Raw genomic sequence first — 26,165 nt, 5'->3', positions numbered from 1 at the left:
CCCCCCCCCCGCCCCCGCCCCGCCAGGGACCACTGTAACTAACAGTCCAGAGAGGCTGTGCTCAGAACTTCTGCTAGTGAGCTATGAGCCGCTGTCAAGGACAGAGCTTCCCTGAAGGTGGTAAAGGTGGAAACCAGAGCTGTGAGAACCACAGGCTGTAGGGGGTGCTCTACCTGAGAGAGCTGTAAGGACCACAGGGCTGTAGGGGGTGCTCTACCTGAGAGAGCCACTGGGGTTCACTTTCTACCCTGGGATTTATTAGTAAGGACAGGCTGTCCTTGTGTGAAACAAAACTAGAAAGGAAGCCAGGAAGAAAATAGGGTTTCTGAGGGAAGAGAAGGGATCGGTGACTGGGGTTGAGGAAAGCGAGAATGTGGGCCCTTCAGAAAGCAGACCAGCCACTTTGTCTGGATGCAAGTCTCCTGTGGATTTGCCCAGACATTCAGGTGAGCCTCAGGTTCAGCCCCACCGGGTAGAGCCACCTCTAGTCATGTGCTTTGGGTGGTGTCTGTGTGGTGACTGAGGTTCCTTGTGTCCTGCCTCAGGAGTAGGGGTGTGAATGCTTGGCTCTCACCTGAGCAGTATCGGTCATGGCTCTGGCATGGCGGCTGCCTGCTTAGCACAATCCCCAGGCCTTCTGCTGATTTCTCTTAAACTCTTAGCCTAGTTTCTTAATCTAAGGGCAAACCAGCGGCCCTTGGCTCATCTCCCCGAAGATGCTGGTAGAGGCTCTCTTGACCCGCAGATGTCTGGCAGTGTGATAGATGCCATCATTAAAGACAGTTGGCCTCTCACAAAACAGACAAGAATGTCAGCACAGGACTCTGGGCTAGAAATGAGTTTGACATATAATTTTTAGAGAGAAATGAGAGAAAGGTACCCCCAAACTGAGAACTATATAATGGGAGACAGTATTGTAGCATTGGAAAGCAACCACACACACACACACACACACACACACACACACGGAATATAAAACCTGAGTTGGCCTCATAGTTGGCAGCATCAGAGTGTCTGCTGGAGAATAACTCCCTGGCATTGAGGTGGCTCCCTGTTCCCTACCTAGAAACAGCGTCCCTGTGACGGAGATAAACCTGTGAGATAGGTAACCGGCAGGCAAGGGAACTGGAATGGGACCTGATGTTCTAGGCCTCACACGGGAGGCAGGCTGATGCTCCAGCCCTGGGGGAAGCGGGTTGTTCTGGGTTTATAATAGGAAAACAACGTGGTTCCCAGCTAAGAAGTGGAGTCCTGTGGCGAGGATTTTACGTTGCCAAAGAGTTGAGGGTGTAGCCACTGTAGTGAGGGATTAGCCACTGCCGTGGGAGAGTAGCCACTGCCGTGGGGGAGTAGTCACTGCTATGGGGGAGTAGCCACTGCCGTGGGGGATTAGCCACTGCCGTGGGAGAGTAGCCACTGCCGTGGGAAAGTAGCCACTGCCGTGGGGGAGTAGTCACTGCTGTGGGGGAGTAGCCACTGCCGTGGGGGAGTAGCCACTGCCGTGGGGGAGCAGCCACTGCCGTGGGAGAGTAGCCACTGCCGTGAGATGCCAGTGAGTAACGCTCACTAGCACCAGGTGGCTCAGTAGCACGGGTGCCAGACTGGAAGCCCTTGATACATTTTGTTTTATCAACTAAGAACTCAACAGGTGGTCAGTCCCACTGCCCAGGAGGCAGAAGCAGGTGGATCTCTCTGAGTCCCAGGCCAGTCAGGACAACATAGTAAAACCTTGTCTCAAAACTCGGGAACCTCAGTAGGCTGTCCAAATGTGGTAATGCATGCCTGATCTCAGCGTTTGGGAGGGGAGTCCCTGTCACAACAACCAAGCCGGGATGTAGCCTGTTGGTAGAGCTGTGCCTAGCAGGAAGAAGCCCTGAGTTTGATGCCAGTACTGAAAAAAATAACCGTCAGTATTTGTTGGACACGAGTAGGTGCCTTTGGAATGAGTTGCAGTTTTCAGGAGCAGCCCTCCAGGAATGGAAAGAATGATAATACAAATTATCAGGGCTCGAGCTGCAGCTTGGTGCTAAGCACCTACCTAATGTGTGTGAGACCCGGGCTTCATCTCCAGTTAACACGAAAAAGTAATCCTTGGATTTTTATAAGGAAGACTCTCTTGTTTGTGGTTAAACAGAGTAATGTCTCACCACTAAAGTGTCCTCCTCTCCCCTCCCACGCCTGTGAGCACAGTTGTCACAATAGCGTCTCACCATTAAGGTGTCCCCCCACACACACACCTGTGAGTATAGACAGCTGTTACAATAGTGTCTCACCACTAAGGTGCCCCCCACACCTGTGGGCACAGACAGCTGTCACAATAGTGTCTCACCACTAAGATGTCTCCCTCTTTGTCCCATACCTGTTGAGCATGGGACAGCTGCGTCTCAAGGAGACTTTGAGGTTACTAATGAGAGCTCACCTTCAAGTTGGAGGTGAGGCCTTTAAAGTCAAAGTCCTTCAAGGTGGAAGAGGGAATCTATGATGGGATGTGACATTTTCTTGCCTTTATTGGCGTTGAAGGCAGAAACAGGGCTAAAGACAAGGAATGCAAGTGGCCACAAGCAGCTAAATGGACCATCAAACCAGTTCTTCCCACAGCCTCCAGCAGAGTCTGCCTGGTGCATGCAGGTGCCTGCAGGCCCATAGTGGCGGCTGGCGCTAGAGTTAGAAGGTAATAGCTTTGTTGCTCTAAGCCAGTAAGTGATGGACCCTGCTAGCCAACAGCAAATACTGAAAAGAGGGAGGCAGAGCTGCAGCCCAGCTGTGTGACTGCACACCTCTTCATCATGTGAGCGCCGGCTGTCCATCCACTGCAGCGCAGGTGGGACTGTGAAGTGGTCTGGTTGCCATGGGAAACAAATTGGAAGTCGCTCAATCAGCAGAGCCTCAAGTGGTTGTAACAGACTGCAAGGCACATGCTTACAGGAACAGAAAAGAAGGTCCAGCCAGGCGTCTGTGCACCAGGGCCTGCAGAAGAGTAGAAATCGAGCATGGCTGCACGCAGAGGGGCGCTCTCAGCCTTGTGAAGGACCAACTGGCATCCAGTGCAGCTATTCTGAACTTTAGGAAAAGCTGTGGCATGGGTGGATTAAAGTAGACACAGAAGTCAGGCGTCGTAGAACCACATTTCTATGAAATGTGCAGTGAATTCAAAGAGGCGGAAAATAGGTGAGGTCACAAGGAAAGTGTGCGGAGCTTGGGGTGATGTGTGCACACACTGTGACCAGACGCTGTCACCCCAAGTTGTACTGACAAATTGTCTAATGGCATGTTTTACATTTTCTGTATAAGATAAAATAACAAAACACTGGCAATAGGGACAGAACTTTAAAAACCATTTCAGAGGAAGAGAAGAATAATGTACTTCAGGAGGCTGACATACTTACAGCCTCCCCAAGAGAATTGGAAAGCAGAGAAACAAAGCAGTGTGCCAGCCACACAGTAGGTGCTCACACACACTGACAAACTGAGTAACGAGGCCGTGGAAGCGGAGCTGCAGCTTCAGGACCAGAACCTGGGGATGGAAAGAATTAACAATATGAAATGATCTTTGGTACACTATGAAGAATTTTTAAAGTTCTGAGCCTAATGCCAAGCAAGTGTTACGTTAAGAAAGTCCAAAGGAGTCTGTGATGGTGGCAGAGGGTAAACTTTAATTATCAGCCCAACAGGCCTCCGGCTATGGCTGGCAGAGACGAGGACCAGATGGTGTGTGTTTTAGAAGAGTGTGGAGGTTCCTAGCCATCCACATGAGTACACTGAGAAGTCTTGTTAAATTAGCTTCATTTCCTCATTGATGGAATAACTAGGTTAGTAAATTAGGAAAGTGCTGTAGACATTGCATTTCTTGATTTCAGCAAAACGTGAGGCTGTTCTTCATTACAGCAAATCCCAGTGGGTGGAACGGAGGGGCAGCTATGCACTGGCACTGCGCGTGTGCACTGGGTCTGTGTGTGTGCACTGGCACTGCGCGTGTGCACTGGCTCTGCGTGTGTGCACTGGCACTGCGCGTGTGCACTGGCTCTGTGTGTGTGCACTGGCACTGCGCGTGTGCACTGGCTCTGCGTGTGTGCACTGGCACTGCGCGTGTGCACTGGCTCTGCGCGTGTGCACTGGCACTGCGCGTGTGCACTGGCACTGCGCGTGTGCACTGGCACTGCGCGTGTGCACTGGCTCTGTGTGTGTGCACTGGCACTGCGCGTGTGCACTGGCTGGTTTGCCAGCTGGCTGACCACCCTCCGCCACAGGGCCTAGAGTAGACTGGCCTGTGGTAAGCATGAGCTAGGCCATGTGGAACAGAGATAGGACACTAAGCTATGACTCTCGTGACCAGCCCGCAAAGGACCAGAGTGGAGAATGTCTGGTACAGATGGAACCGAGATACAATTGCTTCATCAACTGGAAGTCCTGGGCCTAGTTCAGCGAGATCAAGTTTATCAAGAATAGATGCGATTATTCCCGATCAGCTGTGGTATAGACGAGACGCCATGTGAAAGGCTGTCGGCGTTAAGATGGACAGGATGCTGACTTAAGCACAGCACAGCCTACGCTCGCCTGCCTGATACATGTATGGCTTTTGTACCCAGTTAGAGTCAGTCCCAACAGTCACATTGTGGCTGATGTGAGTGTCATGTCTTACTTAGGATGTTAGCTTGTACCAGGGTGGCCCATGGTAGTCAGCCCCGTGCGCCTGGACACCAGGTGCCCTTGTGGGAGTCTGACTTTGTCTCCTTTCTCATCGTCCATTCTGGATGCTGTTTCTTTGGCGCCCACCACTCTTACATGACCACTGACTAATCATTTTTTAAGTATGGAAGCAAGAGTGCTTGTATAATAAGTATGAGAACCTGAGTCAGAGCCCTAGGACCCAAGTCAAATTCATGTATGATTGCTCCTAGCTATATTCCCAGCATTGGAGTGCAGAGGCAGGGCCATCCAGAGACCTCAGAGATGGCCAGCCTAGTCAAAACAGTGGCCTCTGGTTCCGTGAGGTACCCTGTCTCAAGGGGATAAAGCCAAGAGTGCTAATGACATGTGATATCCTCTGTTCCTAGCACAGCCCTTCATGTTCATATGCATGTACCACACACAAACACGCGTTAAAAATGTGGAGTCAGTGGGGCTTGTTCCATACTCCTCCACCACATGCTGTAGTGTGCAGCTTGCCCCTCCCACCGCCCCCTTCAATACAGGGAATATGTTTTGCAGTCAGGTGACTGCATTGAAATTTCACCTCCCTTTTTCTAGCTAGCAGTTTACTGACTATACGGGATGCAGTGGTGCGTGTGTGCAGTTTATCCAATGCAATTCAATGCATCCTGCTGGTACTGCTCTGTGTGGGTCTTATAGGATGAGTTCATGAACAAAACAACGGTCTTGCATCTAGGAGTAAGAGCCTAGCTGGAGAGAGGCAGGCGGCAAATGGTTTAATACATCCCAGGAGATAAAGCAGGGTGGTGAGTGAGAGACATCGGAGGTATGCTGAGGGCCCATGGGAAGCCTTGCAGCAGAGGTGTGAAGGAGGTAAGGGCCAACCCTATGGCAATCAGTAGGAGGAGCATCTAGTGAGTGGAGACAGAACATGTAGGGTGTGTTTGAGAAACTGCAGGAAAACCAGCAAGGTGGACAGTGAGAACGGAGACAGAAAGAGGAGCAAAGCCCTGGGAACTGGGAGTTTGGAGGTTGCCCACTTAGACAGCTGGCAGTGCAAGAACCTTCATGAATGGAGGCAAGAGGATATGGTCTGGCTTGGCTTTGTCAAGGCAACCAGAAGCCAAGGACAAATAGTAGGGGTCACTTAGAGTGACTTTTGTCAAAAACTAAGGAGTGGTGTAAACGGTCTCCTAAAAGTGAACTCATTTCGATGTGAAATTTTAAAACAACTTGAAATTGTAAAAGCCATCTGCAGACATGTGTGCCAGCCCTTTGACAAGATGGCCCTATGTGGAGGAAGAAGGGTGGCCAGCTGCCCCATGCTGTAATACCTGGACGCCCTGGGCCGAGGTGGTTGCCAGAGGAGCTGTCAGCTCCTGCTATTCCATCTTCACTGAGTGTCCTGCTGTGCACCAAAGGGCGAAGGTTAAATAGACGTCTCTGTCAGGTATAGATGCACTGGGACAGCCTCAGGAGCAAGGATCTGCTGCCTCCTTAAGAGTTCATTGCTGGGAAAGCGGACCTGAGCCCGCAGAGTGACAGGCTCCCACAGAGCACATGGTATCGTGACTACTCACCTGCACGGTCTGTTAGGAAAGATAGACCTCGCCTCTTGGTGCTTGCAGCCCTGAGTGCCTCCCTGCTGCCCAGTGTAGCTGCCATGGTGCCCTGAAAGTGTCATTTCCTGATGGGACTGCTTTGAGAATCATTTCCTCTCTGCCACTGTGTCCTGGGAGAGGAACTTTCAACGTGTTTAAAGGACCCATTTTTCATCAGCTTTTTAGAATGAGGGGCAGGAGAACAGGAGCTGAAATGACATTGAGGCTTTTCCTTTGTGGACCAGAAAGTTTTGGAGGGGAAGGGTAAGAGAAACATGAAGACCTGGCTTGCGATCTCTTCATCCTAACCCCAAGACTAACACAGTTTGGGAAAAGGAGTTCGAGGAAGCAGCACTTTTCAAAACCTACAAGCAACCTGACAGCCCCCAAAGAAGATGGCACCGCCCCTTCTTGATGGAGCGAATTCATCTACTGTGTAGATGGTGTGTGTCTTCCCAGAGTTCTGTCCTCATGAACAGACTAGACCTCACTGTCACCGCCACGTGCAGAGGCGAATGGGTGACACCTCCATCCCTGTCCGTGCTCCCCGCTCATCTTCAGCAGCCCCAGCCTAGAGGAGCCCCTGCCTGCAGCGTTCCCTGTGACTGCCTCCAGTGCTGATGGGTGGTAGGAGGAAGAAGGCTGCCCCTAGCTGGCACTCAGCACCTAACAGATGCACCAAGCTTACAATTTTTTTTAGAAAGTATGCTTTAGAAAAGCATGGCAGTCATCTGAGTGTGGTGGGGAGACCGTAGTCCCTCCATTCAAGTGACTGAGGTATGAGGATCGTAAGGTCCAGGCCAGCCTGTCTTAAAGTCCCTGAACAGTACAGACTGCTGGCACAGACATGCATGCCTCTCCTCCCAGTGACTTGCCAGGGTGACGTAGCAGGGTCATTTGAGGACAGCTTGGGCAACATAGCAGGACCCTGTCCCAAAACAAACAAAACCAGTCTATAGAAAGCATAGCCGTGACACGGCTTCCCTGTGGTGTGTGAGAGTGAGTGTGTAAGTATGAGTGTGTGTGTATGCCTGTCTTTGCTGCCTGTAGGTCCTTGTTGCTGTTTTCAGCTAGAAATTTATAAGAAGCAAGAATCCAGTCACAGAGGACAGCCAGCTTTAGGTAGGAACCAGTTCCTGTCACAGGGGACAGCCAGCTTTACGTGGGAACCAGTTCCATTTGAACCAAATCTTTCTTGGGTGGATCAAGTCACTGTATTATTGTGGAGACCGCCTGTGCAGCCCAGACCAGTCGGTCTGGACCTCATGATTGTCCCACGGAGTGATGGGAGTCCTTAGAATATTCCTGCCTTTGCCTCCCAAGTGCCAGAATTGCAGGTGCACACCACCATTCTTGCTGATGGTGAGTGTCCATCCTCTCCTTTGTTTCCAGGTGGCCTGGAGCTGGGGGAGGCCAGGCTTTGGTACTGACCAGTGAGGTGATATTGCTCAGAGGAAAAACTATAATTACTTCTGGCCCGCGGCTTCAGGCCAGAGCCACACTTATGGCTCCAAGTGCTGTCCTGGAGGAGTTAGTTTTCCTAGGAGACTAACTTCTATGACATTGTGTTTGCATCCCCAAACTTCACGGTCCTGGGCTGTGGGTCCCTGACTCATGTGTTGACACCCTAACCATATCCCTCAGCATGGGATACCAAGTCCTTGCGTGTGTAATTGCGTAAGCTGAGGTCATTGATTAGAGGGCGTAGTCCAGTGAGAGTGATGGCCTTAAGAAGCAGAAGCAGACCCTGCTCAGGGAGGGCTTGGCCTTAGTAAGCCCTGTGTTTAGAAGCCGTCCTGGGAAACGGGATTCTCTTCAGAGGGCGCACAGCCCTCTCCACACCTTGATCTTGGACCTCTGGCCCCAAGACTGAGAGAGAAATCCTGATGTTTAAACCACTGAGGGGTAAATGTAGCCCAGGTGGGCCTTAAACTCACTGTGTATTCCAGGCTGGCTTTGAACTCGCAGTAATTGTGCCCTGGCCTCCAGAGTGCTGGGGTTACAGGAGTGTGCTGATACCCGATTTATCTTTGTAGTCTTTACGGGACAAATTCAATTAGAAACGGAGCCTCCATAAAACTGAGTGTTAGTAGCCCGGCTTGGTGTGGTGAGCCTTGCAGCCCAGCGTGCAAGCTCTAAGTGGGAACGCTGAGGTCAGGTCTGGTGGCCCGAGGCGGTGCTGCTCTCCATGATGTGGTCCTCTAAGCTCTCTTAGCTCTGTCTTGTTTATCTTCCCGGGCCGCTCCCTCCGCTAGCAGATCTTTTCATCTTAGGCTGACAGGTCACTTCCTCGGGCAGCCTACCTTCATCTAGTTTGGATGTTCTTCAGCAGTACCCTCTGCTTGCCCATCACAGAATGCCTGTCTCTGTGACAGGGCGTCCATCTGTCTTCCACCCAACAGTCAACTTCCTGAGGGCAGGGCTCTTGCCTGCATCATTCCTCAGATCCCCAAGGCATCGTCTAGGTGTGCTTAGAAAGTGCCTGTTGAAGAGAGAGGGAGGACGGAGGATCAGCTAGCTTGTTTCTCAGAAGCCTCTTGCCACTCCCTAGATGGCAAGATAAGCTTCACCTCCCTAGCGGCACTAAGGACCTGGGAAGTGGTAGGATTGCATCAGGAGTGAAGGGTGTAGCGGTGGAGAAGGTGCTGCAGGAATCTCTGGGACACCTAGCTTAGACCTTCAGTGGCCATTCTTCTTAGCCCAGACCAGCGTCTTCCAGTCCCTGGGCTCCTGAGGTCCTTGTAGCTCCACGTCACTGCCTGAGTCTCAATATTCTTACCTGCTAGAATCCCATGCCCCTCTATAGCCTGCCCCAGGTACCGAACACTCACACCAGGCTAGTTGTTCACACCACAGCAGGGTTCCAGCACCTTTCTCAGGGCTCCTTCTTCCTGCCAACTCCCCACACAGAAACAGTCTTTATCCTATTTCTGGATAGATGGGAACATACTGCTTTGTGTAGAATGTTCTTGGAAGCCCCATAGACTTCTGCTTTGCCCTTGTCCTCAGTGGCCCATCCAACAGGGAGAGGGTATGTGACATAAAGGAAGGAACTTGTTCCCCAGTGGCTAGCGAGCGTGTAAATGGGGCACAGAACATTTTCTTGTTGTTGTGGCAGTGTTCATTCAACACTCATTATGTAATTGCCGGCTTCAGGCACAAGAGAAAGGGGTCAAATCCTTCCCGCTTTTAATTGAGCTTTGTGAGTGGAGGAAGGAGCAGCTGTGAGAAAGGTGGTCTGAGTGGAACTGGGTTTCCAGACACCATGCTGTTCTTTTGACCTCCTCTGGGCACAGCAAGCACAGTGTGTGCTCAGAGGATCTACCCGGGGTGGGGAGGGGGCACAGATCCAGCCAGAAGGAACAAAACCAAACGGCAGCCATATTCATTTCCTGGGCTGCCTTACAAAGCACCCAGAGCTGGGTGGTTCTGTCATTTCTGGAGGCTTGGCACGCAGGACCATGTTCTCCGGAGGCTCTAGGGAGAACGTCTGTCATCATTGCGGTTGCGGTAGTCCTAGGCATCCTCAGCCCTCAGCAGCATCACCTCATCTCTGTCTCCCAGTCACGTGATCTCTTCCTCCGTGCCTGTCCAGGTGTCCACAGATCCCTCTTTCCTTGTAAAGACCCAGCACGTGAGACCAGCTTCAGTGCAGCATTTCATCCTAACCCAGCCATGTCTGAAAATCCTTGCTTCCACACAGGGCTGTATCCACAGAGGGCAGGGCTGGGACTCCACAGGTCAACACACAGTACTGTCTTTACTCCACACAGGGCTGTATCCACAGAGGGCAGGGCTGGGACTCCACAGATCAGCGCATAGAACCACCGTTGTCACTATTTTCTCTTGCTTCCCTATAGAGCGAAACAATCCCACACCAGTTTGGATTCAAAGGGTTATTTATTTGAGGGAAAAAACTTATAGAACACTGTCCTACACGACAGCCAGGAAAGGAGTCTAGTCGCTGGAGCAAGAGAGAGCAAGCAGCGGGCTGCTGCTTTTTAAAGAGAAAGAGACCACGCCCCAGTGGGCTGGTATCTCAGTGGCTATTGGCTGAAGCAGCGGAAGGAGCTCCTGCTCCACTTCCTAGGCGTGGAAAGAGTGAATCTGGAAAATGTGTATCTGCATATGTTTAGATCTTGATAGAGCCGTGGACTGTGTTTATATGCTGTTATATTGTAACACTGCCCCCATTATTACAAGTGTGGTATTTGTTTCTTTAACGCCATTGAACTGCTTGTCATTTTTAATATTCTTATGGAATATTTCTGCTGTTATGGAATAAGGATGAAATTTCTCCAGATCAGCAGACCCCTCAAGGAAATGGAACAAAAAGATGGTTTTTGGCATCAAGCAACACATAAAGATCCTGGGTGGTGTTATACAAGGTCACCAACACTGAGGGTGTGAAAGCAAATTCTGTGAAAAAGCATGGCCATGGAAAGTTTGTGTGTGGAGTTGAAAGATCCCTTTGAGAGGCTGTATACCCCAAGAGCGTGGGCATGGTCCTCTGTGGATCCTCTGTGATCCCCTTTGAGAGGCTGTACACCCCAAGAACATGGACATGACCCTCTGTGGGTAAGAAACCCAAGCCTGTCCCAGGCTGCTGGGCATGCTCAGAACCTCCTGGAGGCTTTAGAAAATGTTCTGTGTATCCAGAGGCAGCCTGACCCACAGCCCCATGGAGGCTTCTCCTTAGCTGTTTTGTTCTTTTCTCTGGAGACATTTATATGGAAATGTGACCTTTGCTTCCTCATAGACCCATCTTCCTGGGATTAATTCCACTATTGAAATCATAATAAGCTTTCGGGACATCTTGACTTCAGTATAGTGTTAGATGTCCCGGATGGGGAAGGCTGTATGAGCTTTTTGTGTGCCATGTGTGACGAAGGTAGCATCTGCAGTTGGAGGTGAGGACGCGGACATGTTCCGTTCAGAGCCCACTAGAAATGGTATGTGGTCGTCTCATGCCATTCATGACCACCAGTGTTGAACTTAATTCTCTCAAAGGTGGCAAATAAGCTGGATGTTCTTCCAAGGCGTCTCCCTTGTGATGGATGGCTCCTGAGAGCAGAGCCAACCTGCACGTTCCCATGAGCCTTTTGGTTCTGGCATGCCTTAGAGTTGCCTGCGTGAGGAGTCTCATTCTGGACTTGTTGTTGCCTGCCTGTCTGGAGTCCCTGCTGGAGGCCACATCCACTCCGGGAAATGTGAAAGACATGTTCCCAGGAACTCCAGCGGCAATGTTGTCATGGGTCTACCATGCAGGTATCTGCCATGGTTTTTTTCCTCTGGTCACTGTCCAGAGCAGAGTCCATGGGAAGCCTGAGCCCAGAAACGGCAGGAGCGACTCAAAAGTACAGGGTTCCTCTCTCCAGACTGGCCAAGGAGAAACCCACCCTAGTGGAATTGTTGGGAAACAGTCCGTGTTCCTGGTTGCTAAGCTTGGCTCCCTAATACAGTAACACAAGTTTCTGAATGAGATCCATGGTATCAACATCTCCTATACCTAATAGTGAGGAACACCCACAGTGCACCTTCAGTTCATAGAACAATACAGCCCTTTTCCTGCTGGGCGCCTTGTGGGCAAAATGTTAGAGAGACTTGGATTGCCCTTGGCACTGATTGTCTCTCGTTTTCTTCTATTAAAGATGTCCAAACAGATTTGGTGTGTGGGAAGGGGAGACACATCAGTACTAGGAGCGAGGAAGGTACCGCAGTAGTAAGACCATTGAGTTTGGTCAACGCCCTCTTTCCTCTGTGTTTCAGGGTAGCTGGTATTGAGTGACTGGGGGTGTGGGGAGCAAGGGTCAAGGTGGAGCAGAGTGGAGGGTGGAGCCTCTGTGGCTCCAGCAGTTCTGATGGTGGTAGTGTGTGATCCGCCACTCTCAGGTGACCTGCAGGCAGGACTAGAAAGCTACTGTGGAACACATAGGCAAAGGCAGGCTCGTTGGTGTCCAGGAAGCCCATGGGTGCCCAGCTGAGTGCCTGAAGGCAGGTCTTATACAAAGTTAGGGAGATGATCATGGCCAGGAAGAGCTCAGGTTCATATCTGGGGCTGCCACACCTGCTCACCTTCAGTGAGCCCTTCACTGGCTTGTGCCCTACTGGCTCCTGCATTTAGTTCCTGGCACATAATCTCAGTCATTATTGTGTCCGTGCAAGTAAATTTGCACAGACACGCCATGTGGGAAGTTATCTCTGGGATTCGTGTGTGACAGACCAGCAGACCAGCAGGTGTGACGTATTTGACTCGGGTCCCCTCAGGTGTGACAGTCTTGGCCCTCGCCCTGTTTACACAGGGCCTGATAGCTAATGAGCTCTGTGTGTTACATCATTGGGCCCCGTGTTCGCTTTCAGCTGCCTCCAGCTTTGCATTTCTTCCTCTGAGATCTGGAGAGATGCTAAATGCAACTCCACCCAAGAAGCCTGTCTACACTGGAGGTGAATCCTATTTAACACACATCGGGTCTGCCAGGCGACCCAGGGTTTTTCTACTACAAACTCATTTTCTTTTTCCAGCTTCCCGATAAGATCATTGCTGATTTTACGCCATTTCACTCATTTGTTCATTCATTCATTAATTCACTCACTCATGTTTTGTTTCTCCAGACAGGATCCTGTGTAGCCCATATTAGTCTCAATTTGTTGTGTAGTCAAGGCTGGGCTTGAACACCTGATCCTAATGCCTCTGCCTCCCAAGTACTGAGAAAACAGGTATGTGCTTCCACGCTCAACTCAGTACCATTTTTTAGATGGGGAAATCAAGGCTCAAAGAGAGACAAGGTGACAAGGCTGGTATCAGGAGCTAGGAGCTTTGCCTTCATCCTCTTTGTCCCTACAAATAGGAACTGTTATAGGGCCAATAGAGAGCTACAGTCCTAGGTCTCCCTGGTTGGTGCTTAGGTGCTTCTCTGCATCCAGACTGTGTCAGACACATTGGGTACACATCTGTAGAGAAACAGCCCGGTGCTGACCCCTTGGTCTGTCCTCTAGAAGAGGAGACGAGTGACTAGGAGCCTGTCTCCCCCAGTGTGCCCACTCACCTGGCCGCGGGGTGACTTCCCAATTGGGTTGTAAGACTCAGTGGGGGTTTGCCGAGTACGCCCAAGCAGGACATCAGAGACTGAAGAAGTAGCATGTAAAGACACAGGACTAAACTGGCTCTTTCAGCAGGTGGAGCCCTGCAAGTACTCAGCATGCAGACATGGTAAGACGCGTGGGAAAAACCATGTCACTTACATTGGAGAGGCAGAGCCAGCAGTGTGGGCTGACTTCATCCCAGGGCTGTGGGCAATTTAACATCATAGTCTCAAAACGAGGTTAAGATCTCCAAACCCTGATTCCCTCAGCTGCTTTCCCTGCTTGTGATGTTGTAATACTGAGGGAAATTTGAAAAGTGAATAACTCCATATGTGAACTCTATTGACCTCGTGCCAAAAACAGTGATTTTTATTTTCTTCCACTCATTTATTTTTTTCCACGAGCAATTCCCCTCGGCAAAAGTTATTCTCAGATGGCAGGATAAGTGCTCTGAGGGGTTTCGTTTTTGTTTTCAATGTGTTTTCAAGTGGCTTTGATTGCATAAGAACATCGTGTAGAATCACTCCAGTAGATTCTTCATAGCAGGGATGGTGGCTAAGACTGATTATATAATCGTTCCCTCAGTCTATTCTCAGAACCTAACATGTTGCCAGAATATGAAAATCTAATGATGGTAATGGATTTGAACATCTTTCCAACTCACGGGTCTGGGCACGGTCGCCCTCACAAATCAGTAGTCCTGATGTGGTGTTCACCATGCCTGTGCTGGCCACCCAAGATTCAGTGCGGTCTGCTCCGCCTTGTCTGCACAGCTCACGTCCCTGGCAGCACCTCTCGCGTATGGCTGGTCTCGCACGTGCTAATATTTGGGTGGGGAAAGGCAGCAAACTTCTGCTGTGCTGAGCCTTGTGTTTTGCAAGAAGAGCAGAATGCCATCTGTTGGAGGAGGTGCGGGAGTATGCAAAAGCTTCTGTGAATTCCATGAATGCTTAATTTGCTGTAGAACTTATTTTAAGTTTGTTTTGTTTTTTAATTTGGAGTCTTTGCATTTAGTTAGTTGTTTGTTTTTTTGTTTTTTGTTTTTACTTTTTAGAATAGTCCTTATCAGTGGCAGAAGATCCTTCTGTAGTATATTTTCCGTGCTGCCGTACCGAGACAGTACCCAAGTCGGGTATGTATATGCATGCATGCTTTACAGTTCTCTGGGTGAAAAGCTCAGACACCAGTGTGCACAATGTGACTTGCCTTTCTCTGTTCTGAATTTGCCTAGATTTGATGTTACAAATTCAGTGTTTGATTTTGGGGGTATGTTCTACTTTCTTTTCAGCCAGAAAACTTCCTTGGTTTTGTGTGTGTGTGGGCGCGTGTGCGTGTGTGCGTGCCTGTGCGTGCGTGCGTGTGCATGCGTGCGTGTGTGCGCCTGTGCGTGCGTGTGCCCGTGCGTGCGTGTGTGCGTGTGCGCGCGTGCGTATGCTCATGAGTGCAACTTCCCCACCATCTGCCTATTTCTAATGTCCATTTTATCACCTTGTCCATTACTATAAACCAAGAAAACTATGAGGTTCACCGTATGCCACTGGGTCGCTCTGACTGTTGGAAAAGGTAGGTTGGATGAGGGCTCCATCCTGTGACTGGACTATATCTTGTGTCTTGGCTTTGGCTTGGAGCGGGACTTCTACCGCAGGGCAAACATGTCACAGCAAAGTGGCACCAGGAACTGCATAACTGGAGTCTGGCGAGAGAAAAGCTCCCCTCGCTGGATTAACCCTCTGCCTCTGACTCTGAGCACAGAGCAATGGTGGGGGTGTGGACTTGCACCATCTCCTTCTCGCCACAGCCTGCAGCTTTTGGTTCCTCCCTTGTCTCTAGACTCAGCCCTACTCTAGCACCTGTCATGGGGGCTGCGGGTATTTGGGGAGGGCAGTGTGCCACCTCTGTCAGGCACATCACTGGGTGCTGACTCCGGCCTCTGTTCACTAGGGACTGGAGCTGCCCTCTAGTCATTGAGACAACAGACACTGTAGATCACAGCCCTTGGGGACAATGTGGCCCTGCTGCTGCTTCACCACTTACCCACCCTGCACTGGTCTCACAAGCTGTCCCAAGGCTCTGCTGCTGGCTTTGAACGCTCCTCCCTGTGGGTTAAGCGCTTAGCCTGATAAACTTCCTGGTCCTTACCTGGACTATGTGCATCTACTGGTCAGATAACTGCCTTACAGAGCGCACCAAGTGTCAACGTTTTTACTTCTACACCCTTAGAACAACCTTGCAAAGTAGGTGTGTTCTAGGAAGAAGTAGCAGATCTTACGGCTTGGAGGTTTGAGGCTCGTGCAGGAGCAGCCATGGCTGGCTTCAAGGATGTCCTACAGAAGCTTTCCTTTACCTGCCTAGCTTGCCATGGCCACAGTTGTCTCAGAAAGGCAGCCTGTTTCCAGGGAAACCAACCGTGGCAAGGCCCAGAGCATCTGAGTGTGAGCAGCCCCGGGGAGGTCTGTGCCAGCAGCCGGTGGATCTCTCTGGGCAAGCCTCTTCTGGCCATGACCTGGATGAGTCCTAGGGAGCTGCCTCATTTCTCTGCACTCCTTTGCTGACCCTTCTGATGGATGCATTCTTTCTCCTGCTCCAGCACGTTCTTTCAATTCTTTGCATACTACTTTCCACTTGACCGGGCACTGGCGATGCAGGGAGAGAGGATGGGCATGGAACTTAACCCACGAGGGGAAGACAGATTAGACACACAGACAGATAGATAGATAGAGATATATATATGATGTCACTGTTTAAAATAGATGCTGAAGATGTTCCAGCAGGACCACTGCCCCTTCCTAGCCAAGGACTCACTCCATTTGTATGGCCCCACCTTTTGCGTGGCCACCCCTGCCCTGCAGACAAGCCACACAAGTTCCACTACTGTGGCAATCTTTCTGGGATGGAACATTGATGTTATCTCCTTCCCAGAGGGCACCCGGGGCTCACGGGGGTTTGTGGACAAAAGGTTCCCAGCATGGCACATGGCATGCTGAAAGGTAAGTGAGTGTGGCCCACTGATCAAGACCCCCCCCCCCTTTTGTGTGGAGAACTTTGAAGATTGTATGTTTTTCAGCTGTGGCTTTGAAGGTTTGGGTATTTTCCTTAAAGAAATGTTCGAATGGAGCTTAACCAAATCATCTATCTCAACATGGCTCCATGTGGCCTTCTCCATTTTTAGATACCTCAGAGAAGTACAGGCTGCCAGGTAGCTGGTCCCTGAGCAGCGTCGGTTCATGCCTGGTGTCCCTGATGCTAGGAATGCCTGCCTGCCTCTTAAACCGCCCGTGAGCCTGACTGTTCTGCATTGTGGCCCTGGAGACGACATTTGGATGTAACTTTATGTCTTAGATGTGAGCAGATTGGAGTCTACCATTTCTCAAAGGTTTTTAGTTGAGGAAACTAAGGGGCCCAACAATGAATTCTATACCCAAAGAAAGAATACAGTTTCTTTGGAAGACCTCACAGGGGGACCAGCCTGGTGTCTGTAACAGTCTACCTTCTACCAAAGGAACAAGGAAACTGTGAGTGACCAGGTGGTTTACTGTGCTCTTGACATTTTCATAAACAGACATCCTGTTTATAAATAAATAATAGCCCATTTGCCGTAATTATCCACTGGTAACTACAATTCTTTTATTAATGATTAATGGGAAATAAAGGTATATTGATAGATACATCTAAGAAAACATGCATGTCAGTCCACTACGATAGTATTTGTTAGTAACAGCTGTCTTAGCTCGTGCACACATTGACTTATTATATAATACATCTCCACGTGGAGGAAGCTAGTCCTGTGACGTAGCCCTCTGTCACAGCAGTCTAAGGCTGGAAAGACCTTCAGAGGCCAGACAATCTGCCCTTCCTGCTTTGATTCCGGGGTTGCCAAGATGGGACTAAGGTGGGGGTTGGAGCTGTTTTCTGGTTCCCGTGTTTCCTTTGTGTTTCTCTCTGTGGACCAGGGAGAGGACCTGGTTATTCCAGACTGTTGAGTACAGCATACACCAGTGGAGGAGATGCTGCACAGCCCTAGCTTCATCACAAGAGGGCCACAAAACAGGAAACTCCCTAGTTCCTCTGCATGTACTTGAACCTCCTTTGCGGGGCAAGCATCTCTCAGATAGGCAGCCTTGTCTTCCTGGGTGTTTTCTGACTTCCCTTTTGGCATGGCAACTTCCCAACTCCATCTCCCGTAGTCTTTTCTCACCCCGCCTCATCTCCTGCTGTGGCCCAAAGCCTTGTGTGTGGTTTTTTCACCTGAAGTGAACACTGATTTTGGTGCCTGACACCAGCTGAGCGATGCTGCCAGATTGGTCTTTAGAGAGCTTTCCCCATCCATGTCTCTTCGTTTTTACATCCAGTCCTTTGTAGTCGCCAGTGTGCATGAGAATCGTCATCAGAATCCTTTGCTGTGTAGGATCTCCAGTGGACACAAACGACCTGGTTATTTGACATTTGCCCCAAAGTTCAGACTCCCTCAGTGTGTCGGGAAAGCTGTTAGGGAGAACTTTTTTTGTTATGATTCTCAGAGGGTGTAGCTACAGCTTTGTGTGCTAAAACCAGAGTACTGAGCCGTGTGGGGCCGTTTCCTAGCGCCTCCCGGTGTGTGTGTGCTCAATTCTTTCTCCTGGCACTGGGTAAGATAGGTTCCTGTTTTATCCTTTTGCTTGAGAAGGATGAGATACAGTGGGGCTAGGCAGCCTCATCTGAGGACAGTGAGGGAGACGGTAGCAGTACTGTCCACTGCCGTGGGATAGCTCGGTCCACAGCACTTAGCCCCAGCCTCAACTACACTTTTTAGGGTTGGACTTGCTGGCTCATGACTATATGGTATTTATAGTCACGCAGGCGTCACTAACTGGGGACTTTGGTGGTCAAGCTGTTGGGCCATGGCTTTCAGAAGGTGAGGGGTGCTATTTACCCTATGACATTACCTTTCCCGAGAGTAGCTCCAGGTAGCCATGGGCAGACTCTCCCTCTCCCTGTGCTGAGCCCAGGGCAAATTCTCTACCACTGAGCCACAGCTGCAGCCCTGATTACTTGCTTGGTTTTATTTTGAGGTAAGGTCTTGCTACGTTGCCCAGGCTGGCCCCAAACTCATGATGCTCTTGAGTAATGGGAATTACAGGGATGTGCCACCAATGCTCTGGGTGGAGTCTTAAATGAATAATTTCCCCATTTGGTGTTTCCTGCCTTTAGTCAGAGGGAAGAATGGCTGTTCTTGTGCTGTTCTGAAGTGCTCCCGCTTGATCCTCCCGGCACCTTCCCCACAGGGCTTATCTAGGCTGCCGGCCTCCTCTTCTAGTATTGGAAAGGGATTTAGGGACTTGTAAGTGTTTGTCCCCAAGTCTAGACCCAACATGTGACTGTTGCCTCTCTTGGGGGGGTCCAGCGTTTCTGTAAGAGGGTCACTCTTCATAGCAGAAAACCTGTCATCACTGTCCCCATGGGTGACAGGACTTTCAAAACAGAGTTTTCTTTCTACTCAACTTAATTTTATTCATGTATGGGGCATTGTGAGTGGAAGTGCCTACACGGGCCAGAGGCGTCAGACGCCCCTGGAGCTGGAGTTACAAGTGATTGTGAGCCCCCTTATGTGGGTGCTGGGACCAAATTCAGGCCCTTTGCAAAAACAGTCCATGTTAGCCACTGAGCCGTCTCTCCAGACGCCACAAAGCTTTAACTGCTCCTAAATGTGGTTTGACTTACACAGTTGCCCACATGCAACATTTCAGAAAATCATCCATTATAATTTCATAGCTCTTTTTTCTGAGCCTCCACATTAGAAACACGGGTCTTGCCTGCAGTAGGACGCCCATGTGACATGCCCTACAGTGGCTCTGCACACACGAATGCATGCAGGATGGCAGTGGACACTCGGTGTCCTGAGCAGCAAATGCAGAATTCCTATCATGGTCAGGGTTGTAGGAGGCACACAAGACCTCACAGACTCTCCAGGAAGAAACAAAAACTGGCATAGGCGCCAGGAATAGCCCAGTGGGAGGCAGTGCAGCCAAGGCAGACAGATGCCACACCCCTGGGCTCTCCCATGGAAACACTACCATTGCAGTTCCCGCGGGTCCCCTGGGCTGGCTGAGAATGCCTGTCTTGCCCAGGTGTGACTCATTCCCTCCAGCTGACTTTACAGGAGCACTTAACTCTGACAGAGCCTGGGCCACCTCTGGGGAGCTGGGAAATGTGGCTTTCCGTCTCTCTGGAGCCTGCGCCTTGGCAACAGTGGTTCAGTTCACTGAAGATCCTCTTGTGTTTACTTTGAACCTGGGGAGGCCAGTGAAGAAGCCCCCTTTCCAGCATCGTCCACAGAAGGAGCCCCCAAGGCAACACAGATCCCTAAGAATTTCCATCCCCCGCAGGTGTGTTTTCCTTAAAAACACCTGCTCATCAGATTCCAGTCACCCAAGGAGGGTTCTCAAGTGTAGGGAGCTGTGTTCCTAGGGCCCTGAGCTCAGCAGCTATCCATCCATCCATTCACCCTCAGCCTTAGGTTTGGGGTGGTGTCTGAGAACTGGTCCCTGATTGGCCTGCTCAGTTCTCATATAGCACTGATGTGAGCCTCTCGTCCCAGCTCTAGTCTGTGGTTTCTCTGTGTGGCTGTTCTGAGAGCCCTGTGCTCTTGTCTCCTTGCCTGGGGCAGGCAATGATATAATCCCCAGTAACACCCCCTTCACCCAGTGACCCATTCCCTATGCCTAGTCGACAGAGCCACTCCGAATAGCATAGCAGCCACAGCATGTGACATGAGCCTTCGGGGAGGGGACTTGGTATTTCATCATCACATCGTCCTTCTCACTGAACCCCTAGGCCCCTGCTCACCCTCTTTTGTGGTCCTGACAAGGGCCTTTCTAGCACCATCTCTCCCCATGGCATCTCAGAGCCAGCAAGATGCCTGTAGATGTTTGTCCGGCTTCCTTTCCTTGGGGGTTTCCATCTGGAATCCTGCTCTGTCACTTGCTGATCCCAGCCTAGTCTGAAGGAAGTCAGCCATTCCAAACAGCTTCCATAGGCCCCTTCCCCACCCCCAATACCTCACCAAGGTGCTGCTAAGAACCTCTGTCCAGTGCCTTTGCTGAGGCCTATGGACGTGCCCATAGCATGGTTTTTTGTTGTTGTTTATTTTGTTTTTTGGGTTTTGTTTTGGTTTGGGTTTTTTTTTTCTTTTGAGACAGGGTTTGCCCTGGCACTAGCTCTTGTAGACCAGGCCGGCCTCAAACTCACAGAGATCCACCTACCTCTGCCTCCCGAGTGCTGGGATTAAAGGCGTGTGACACCACTGCCCAGCTCATAGCCTGTATTTTAACTTGTGGACATGGACTGTGTCTTAGTTCCTCTCAAAGGAGTTCTGCCTGGAACACAGTGAACACACTGCTTTCCTAGATAACTAGACGGATGGGTGACGTGTTTGTCAGGGCGGAATTTCTAGACTGTGAGGATTTGCTCATTTCATGGAGGAAGCAGAACACGTGCCACCAAATGCGACAGGAAGCATGCTCTGGTGAGAGCAGGTGTTCTGTGGAGCCCTTGGTGTGTTCCTTAGGGTCATCTCCAGAGAAACAGCAAACTGGACAGATGGCCATTGAAGGGCCTTGAAGGGACTAACGAGGTGATCCAACTGGGGCCATGGGCTCTGCCTCTCTCCAAGTGACTTTGTCACAGCAACAAGAAACTTGCTAAGCCTGGAGCTTAGCCCTATGCTCTGGTGAACCCCAGCTAGGCCCCTCCTCTGTACTCACTAGCCAGATGATCCAAGGTCCACACAGCTGGGGCAGACTGCATTTTATCTCACTGGTAAGGCAGGTGAGCCATGCTGGGCATTCAAGCTCGTTGCTAAGGTCATGTGGCTTCTGCGTTCTATTTTTTCCTAGGCCCCACTGGTGTCTCCTGACTTTTGTCAGAGTTGGTGGCTTGACTGTGTCTAAACAGATAAAAAGATGAATAGCGCATGCTCCCCCCACCCCTGCAAGTCAACACACTTTTTCTTCAGTTGGACCCTGCCTCTGTTTAAATAACAGGCCTTTTAGGTGGAAGCCAGCTAGTTAGAAGGGGACAGTTTTCCCAAGGTCAGTGCTGTGGAGACAGGGTGGAGACAGGGTACTTCATCTTGGGGCGAGGTGACATCCCTGCCATCATGTATCCTAATCACGCCCTGTAGTTCTTTCTTCTTGACTCTTTGTAGCGGCCAACAGAGCCATCTCTGTCTAAGTACACGCCTCAGAAAGATGCAGGAATACTTACCCGCTTGGACTGAAAAGGGTTGTGGGTTTTGCCCATTTTTTTTTTCAGATTACCCAGATATGAGGTTGGTGTCCCACTGATAGTCACCAAGGGTGGGTCACACCTCACCCAGCAGCTCACAGGCTCAAGAACAAACAGGAGCCCTTCCCGGGGATCATTTGTGAAGGATTTTGAAATAGTGGGTACCTAGCAGTGCTAGTTCCAGTGGCTTCAACAAAGGCAGCAACTTCAGGTCAGGAGGCTTAGAGAAGCACTTTAGTGACGTCGAGTTAGCTGTCACCTTTTCACCTCACGGTTCCTAGCAGTTCTGGCAATACAAGTTTACTTGGAACTCAGTCCCTAAAGTGGTTCCCCATAAAACTGCTCTAAAGGGGTGGGGAAGTCCACTGCTCCCCGAGCCATTTTGGCAATCTGTGTCAATGGACACCTGAAGCCAGGCAAGGGATCAACCCAGGGGATGGAGCTGGCAGCCCTGCTGACCCCAGTTAACTCAGGTGTTCACATGAGGTGGCTCGGATCACCTGCCAGGCCATGGTGATATGGGGTACATCAGTGGGAGGTCATTCTGTGCAGTCACAGATGATCTAGCCTGGCTCCCAGGCAGGCAGCCAGCAGTGTGGCTCGCCAGGTGCTGTGTGTTCATCTTCAGATTTTCTTTTATTTTTTCCCTCTCAGTTCATGCATGTTAAAGCAGGTTTAGAAAATGCATAAAAATAAGGTCAAAATTAGCAAGCCAGACCTCAACAGAGCCATTGTTAACATTGTGGTCCATGTCCCTCCAATCTTATCTTTCCCTCTAGTGATTTCACGAAGACAGTACACAACAGAGGTGGGTTTCATGGTTGGTTTGTTTTGCCAGACCCCACCTTTCACAGCATGCTGGTTGGTGAAGCACAGTAATAGGGAAGGGGACAGATGTGGCCCATCTCTTCTCCTGTGGCTTGAATTCAAGCCTTCTTGTTGCTGTAAGCACACTTCTCTGATGGCGCTTGTAAACTGTACCATTCTCTGGAAACATCCCCAGCCTAAACCAGCTCCTCCTCCTGCAGCGAGTAGTTGCCAAGGCTTTACCCACGTTAGTCATTGCCGTCCGCCTTGTAGCATGGCCTGCAGTCAGGCCTGGAAGCTCTCCGCACATCAAATGACTGGCATGCACTTCTGGACTCTTCCCCACTTCATAACCAGTGTGCCGTGCACCCCACCTGACTCTCCTCTCCTCTCACCCTCCAGCCCCTACCCTGAGCTTTGGGGCCCCCACCCTGGGACCAGGAGTGGAACCTCTCGGTGCCGCAAAGGATTTGTGGAGTTAGATATAGATATTTAAGAAATGGTGATGGAAGCTGGAATGGCCTCAGAGAAAGAAGGCAAAAGCAGATCAGAGAGGAAGGTAGAAAACCTTTTAAACAGTTGGTTTAAGGGTCAGTCCCAAGCCAGGAAACCAAGAGAGAGACTCGGCTTCCTCTAGTGTCTTTCTCCTCTTACACCCCCTGGCCTTTTGCTCAGATGAGTTTGTACTTCAAACTTCTCTGGCTTGGACTTTGAGGCTGGCTCGCTTCCATTAGAGGCTGAAAGGGCGTAGTGTGGCCAGTCCCCCTTTATAACATTGCATCCATTAGGAAGGTGCATTCCGGTTCCAGACTGCCTGCGTAGAGGGTTTTAGAGCACAGTGCACTGGAGTGAGAGAGGTCGGCAGAATGTGAAGGGTTATCCCAGCTCTGTTTCCATGCTAAAGGTGCTGCATCTTTGCCCACGGGCTTCTTTCCTGAAATATGCAGACATCAGTGGGTGATTCTGACTAGGCACCTGACCAGAAAGAAGAAAGTAAGAATGACCCGGTGGTTGATTTGCTATTTGGAGATTTGGAAAAACAAGCTAGGTGATTCTGGCCAAACCAGTGTCTATGATACACTGTGTGGACACAGCCATTTGTGTGACATTCCTTAGTTGAGCAGTAGGTACTGGATCCACTGTCTACCAACTCAGCAGGGGGCGGATTGCTCAGTGGGGTGCAAGGTATCTTTGGAGGTGTGTCCTAAATTGTCAACAACTTGCACATGGTGTTTGTGTCCTTAGCTTTTGGCATGAGGCAATCAGATGAGGTCATCTGCTTGGGTCCATTTCCTGATAGCTGGCCATTCTGTGACAAAGAACAAATTCTATTCTTAGAGAGCTGTCAAGCCTAAATGCACTGCCTGGTCTGGGGCCCGTCCCCTCCTCTCCACCCACTCGCCCCAGAAACATCTCTTTTCCAAACTGTTTCTTTCCTCACACCAAGCATATTCCCACACAGCGACCGGTTCTGCCTGATCTAATGGGTGAATCATGCCATTTTCCGGCTGTTTGCAAGAGCTGCCTTTAGACAGAGTTTGGTATAAGCTCTGTTAAGACCTCTCCATTGTCTGCCAGTCGCCCTTCTGGGGATGACTTTCCCGTGATGTGCAGAGTCTGAGAGGCCAAGATTTCTCAGCTAAAAGCTGCCTTTGATTTAACTTTTTTTCTGTCTGCTGTGGCCTTTGTTCATTGACTTTGAACTTTGGTGGTATAACTCTGCCTCCATCCCAGCAGGAGAAACTGGTCCAGGATGTCCATTGCACTTGAAGGAGTAGTGTTAGCTCTGTAACTGACAAATACTAGATATGATGAACTTAGGAAAAGGAAAAGGCTAATAGGTTTGTGGTTTTAGAAGTTTCAGTCTGGGGCTGGGGGGTAGGTCATGCATAAAGACTTGAGTCCGATTCCTGGCGCCCACATGAGAAAGCCGTGGAGCAGTGGCGCGTATTTGAAATCCCGTTGCTAGAGAGGCAGACAAGTGGATCCCCTGGTCTCTGTAGCCAGGGAGCCTAGTCTATCAGGCAAGGTCCGGGCCAGTGAGGCACTGCCTCAAGAGGGTGCACCGCTCCAGGGAGCAACATACAAAGCTGCCCTGTGGCTTCCACACATACACACACCCACACATACATGTACAGGCTTCCACACATACATGTACATACATGCATATACACATTTTCAGTCCATGTTTCATTCACTACAGGTGCTGAAGCTGAGTCATGGCCCTCATGGTAGGATTGTGGGGATGGGAGTTTTCTCAGTAGCCCCTTCTAGGGCCACCTCCTGACCTAAGTCCTCCATTGAGCCCTCCTAGGGATCCTCCACCTCTCAGTAGTTCACCAGCGAGGGAGCAAGCCATTTAGCACTTGACCTTTGGGGGACAAACTACAGCAGACTACAAATGGGGCTTCCTGACGGCGCACCTGTGTCCCGGAGTCCCACGGTGTGTGATCTCTTAATTAAGACTCGCTCACAAGTAGTATTTCCTTTCCTGTAACGGCGTAAGCGAATGCAGACAGATTGTCAAAATATAGACAGCTTTAATGGAGGAATAGACTTACAGAACCACTGTTCCCGCGGAGACCAGGAAAGCAGAAGAGAGCGCTGGGAGCACGCTCACCAATTTTATAGGAGAACTTTAGCCTGAGGCGAACACGCCCCCTAAGGGGTGGGACTTATCCCTACACTTTCCTAGTCTGGTTTTCAGAGCTCTGCTTTCTCCTAGTCTCTTCTTTTTGAAGGGTCTAGAAATCCTGTTAATATTTAATTAGCCCTTACATTATTTACACATCCAAGTGTTTGAGCCATTGTGGTCCTTTAAAGAGCAAGTCACTGGGTGGTGCTCCCAGCTGGTGCTCCCAGCTGCTCTGTGAGTCTGAGCTTAAGCCACCATTAGAGATGTCACCATGGGCAGAGGTCAGGGCAGCCAAGTCTTAGAAGCAGAAAGCCTTGGAAAGTCCCTAACTGGATCACACATGTCTTTCCCCATCTACTTTCCAGGTGTAAGTATTCAATTCTTAATTTTTTTTAAGTATTATTGTGGGGGAGTGTATGTGATGTGGGGTGCATGTATGTGGGGGGTCAGAGGTTAACTTCGTGGAGGTGATTCTCCGCTACCTTTCCATGTGTCCTGGGGTACACACTAGCTCAGCTGGTTTGCATTGCAACCAACTTTACACACTGGTTTGCAATCATATTTTTTTAGATTGGGTCATTGATTTTGCCTCCAAGGGAAAGAAAGGACTCTGAACTTCTCGTCTGGTAGGGAACCCTGTTTTCCTACCAAGATCAGTTGTGTGCATTAATGATAGCCAGCTGAGCCTTTTAGAAAACACAGAGTTGGAAGCTGGCTATGCAGAAGTTAATGGGGAGGGGTCCATAACCTCTGCACACATGATGATGTAGGTTGACAGGTGGCTCTGATCAGGTGACTCAGCAGTGATGAAATGCGATGTGCTGGCTTTGTGCTGTAGCCGCTGAGGCTAAGCCTGGGGTCCAGGGGCTGTCGGGGCTGGGGCACACTGCTGTGGGGGACGCTGGAGCCCCAGATGAACCAGCCTGGTTTTTAAGTATGTAACTGCTGTTGGCTGTCTCCCCGAACATGCTTTCATCTATTATAATCCCCTCTCATCTTGCCACCCTGGCCCTGTCTCTATCCCCTCCCATTCCCCAACTGACGGGTTCCATGGTTGGTCTTTGCCCTGCATTTGCAAACTGTTCAAGTTTGTTTAGCCTGAGAGTTGAGCTGAGCGGGAAAGCCAG

The 26,165-nt window shown here is 50.3% G+C and overlaps 1 protein-coding gene across 4 annotated transcripts in view; it reads left to right on the top strand.

The window, feature by feature from the left end:
- The window catches only part of Cables1 (Cdk5 and Abl enzyme substrate 1), a 103,071-nt gene that overhangs the window by 51,415 nt on the left and 25,491 nt on the right, over positions 1-26,165 (top strand). For 3 of the 4 annotated variants that reach the window (XM_050160732.1, XM_050160735.1, XM_050160734.1), the window contains exon 4: positions 14,389-14,466. The exons of the other annotated variant lie outside the window; for it this stretch is intronic. In XM_050160732.1, coding sequence (XP_050016689.1) covers positions 14,389-14,466 — 78 coding nt within the window. The remainder of the gene's footprint in view (positions 1-14,388; positions 14,467-26,165) is intronic. 4 annotated transcript variants of the gene reach the window in all.

Source organism: Alexandromys fortis, unplaced genomic scaffold (assembly GCF_014885135.2).
Source record: "Alexandromys fortis isolate MF-2015 unplaced genomic scaffold, M_Fortis_MF-2015_v1.1 scaffold_104, whole genome shotgun sequence".
Classification (NCBI taxonomy): domain Eukaryota; kingdom Metazoa; phylum Chordata; class Mammalia; order Rodentia; family Cricetidae; genus Alexandromys; species Alexandromys fortis.
The sequence above is the reverse complement of the archived record's forward strand: the minus strand, read 5'-3'. Positions and strand labels throughout refer to the sequence as shown.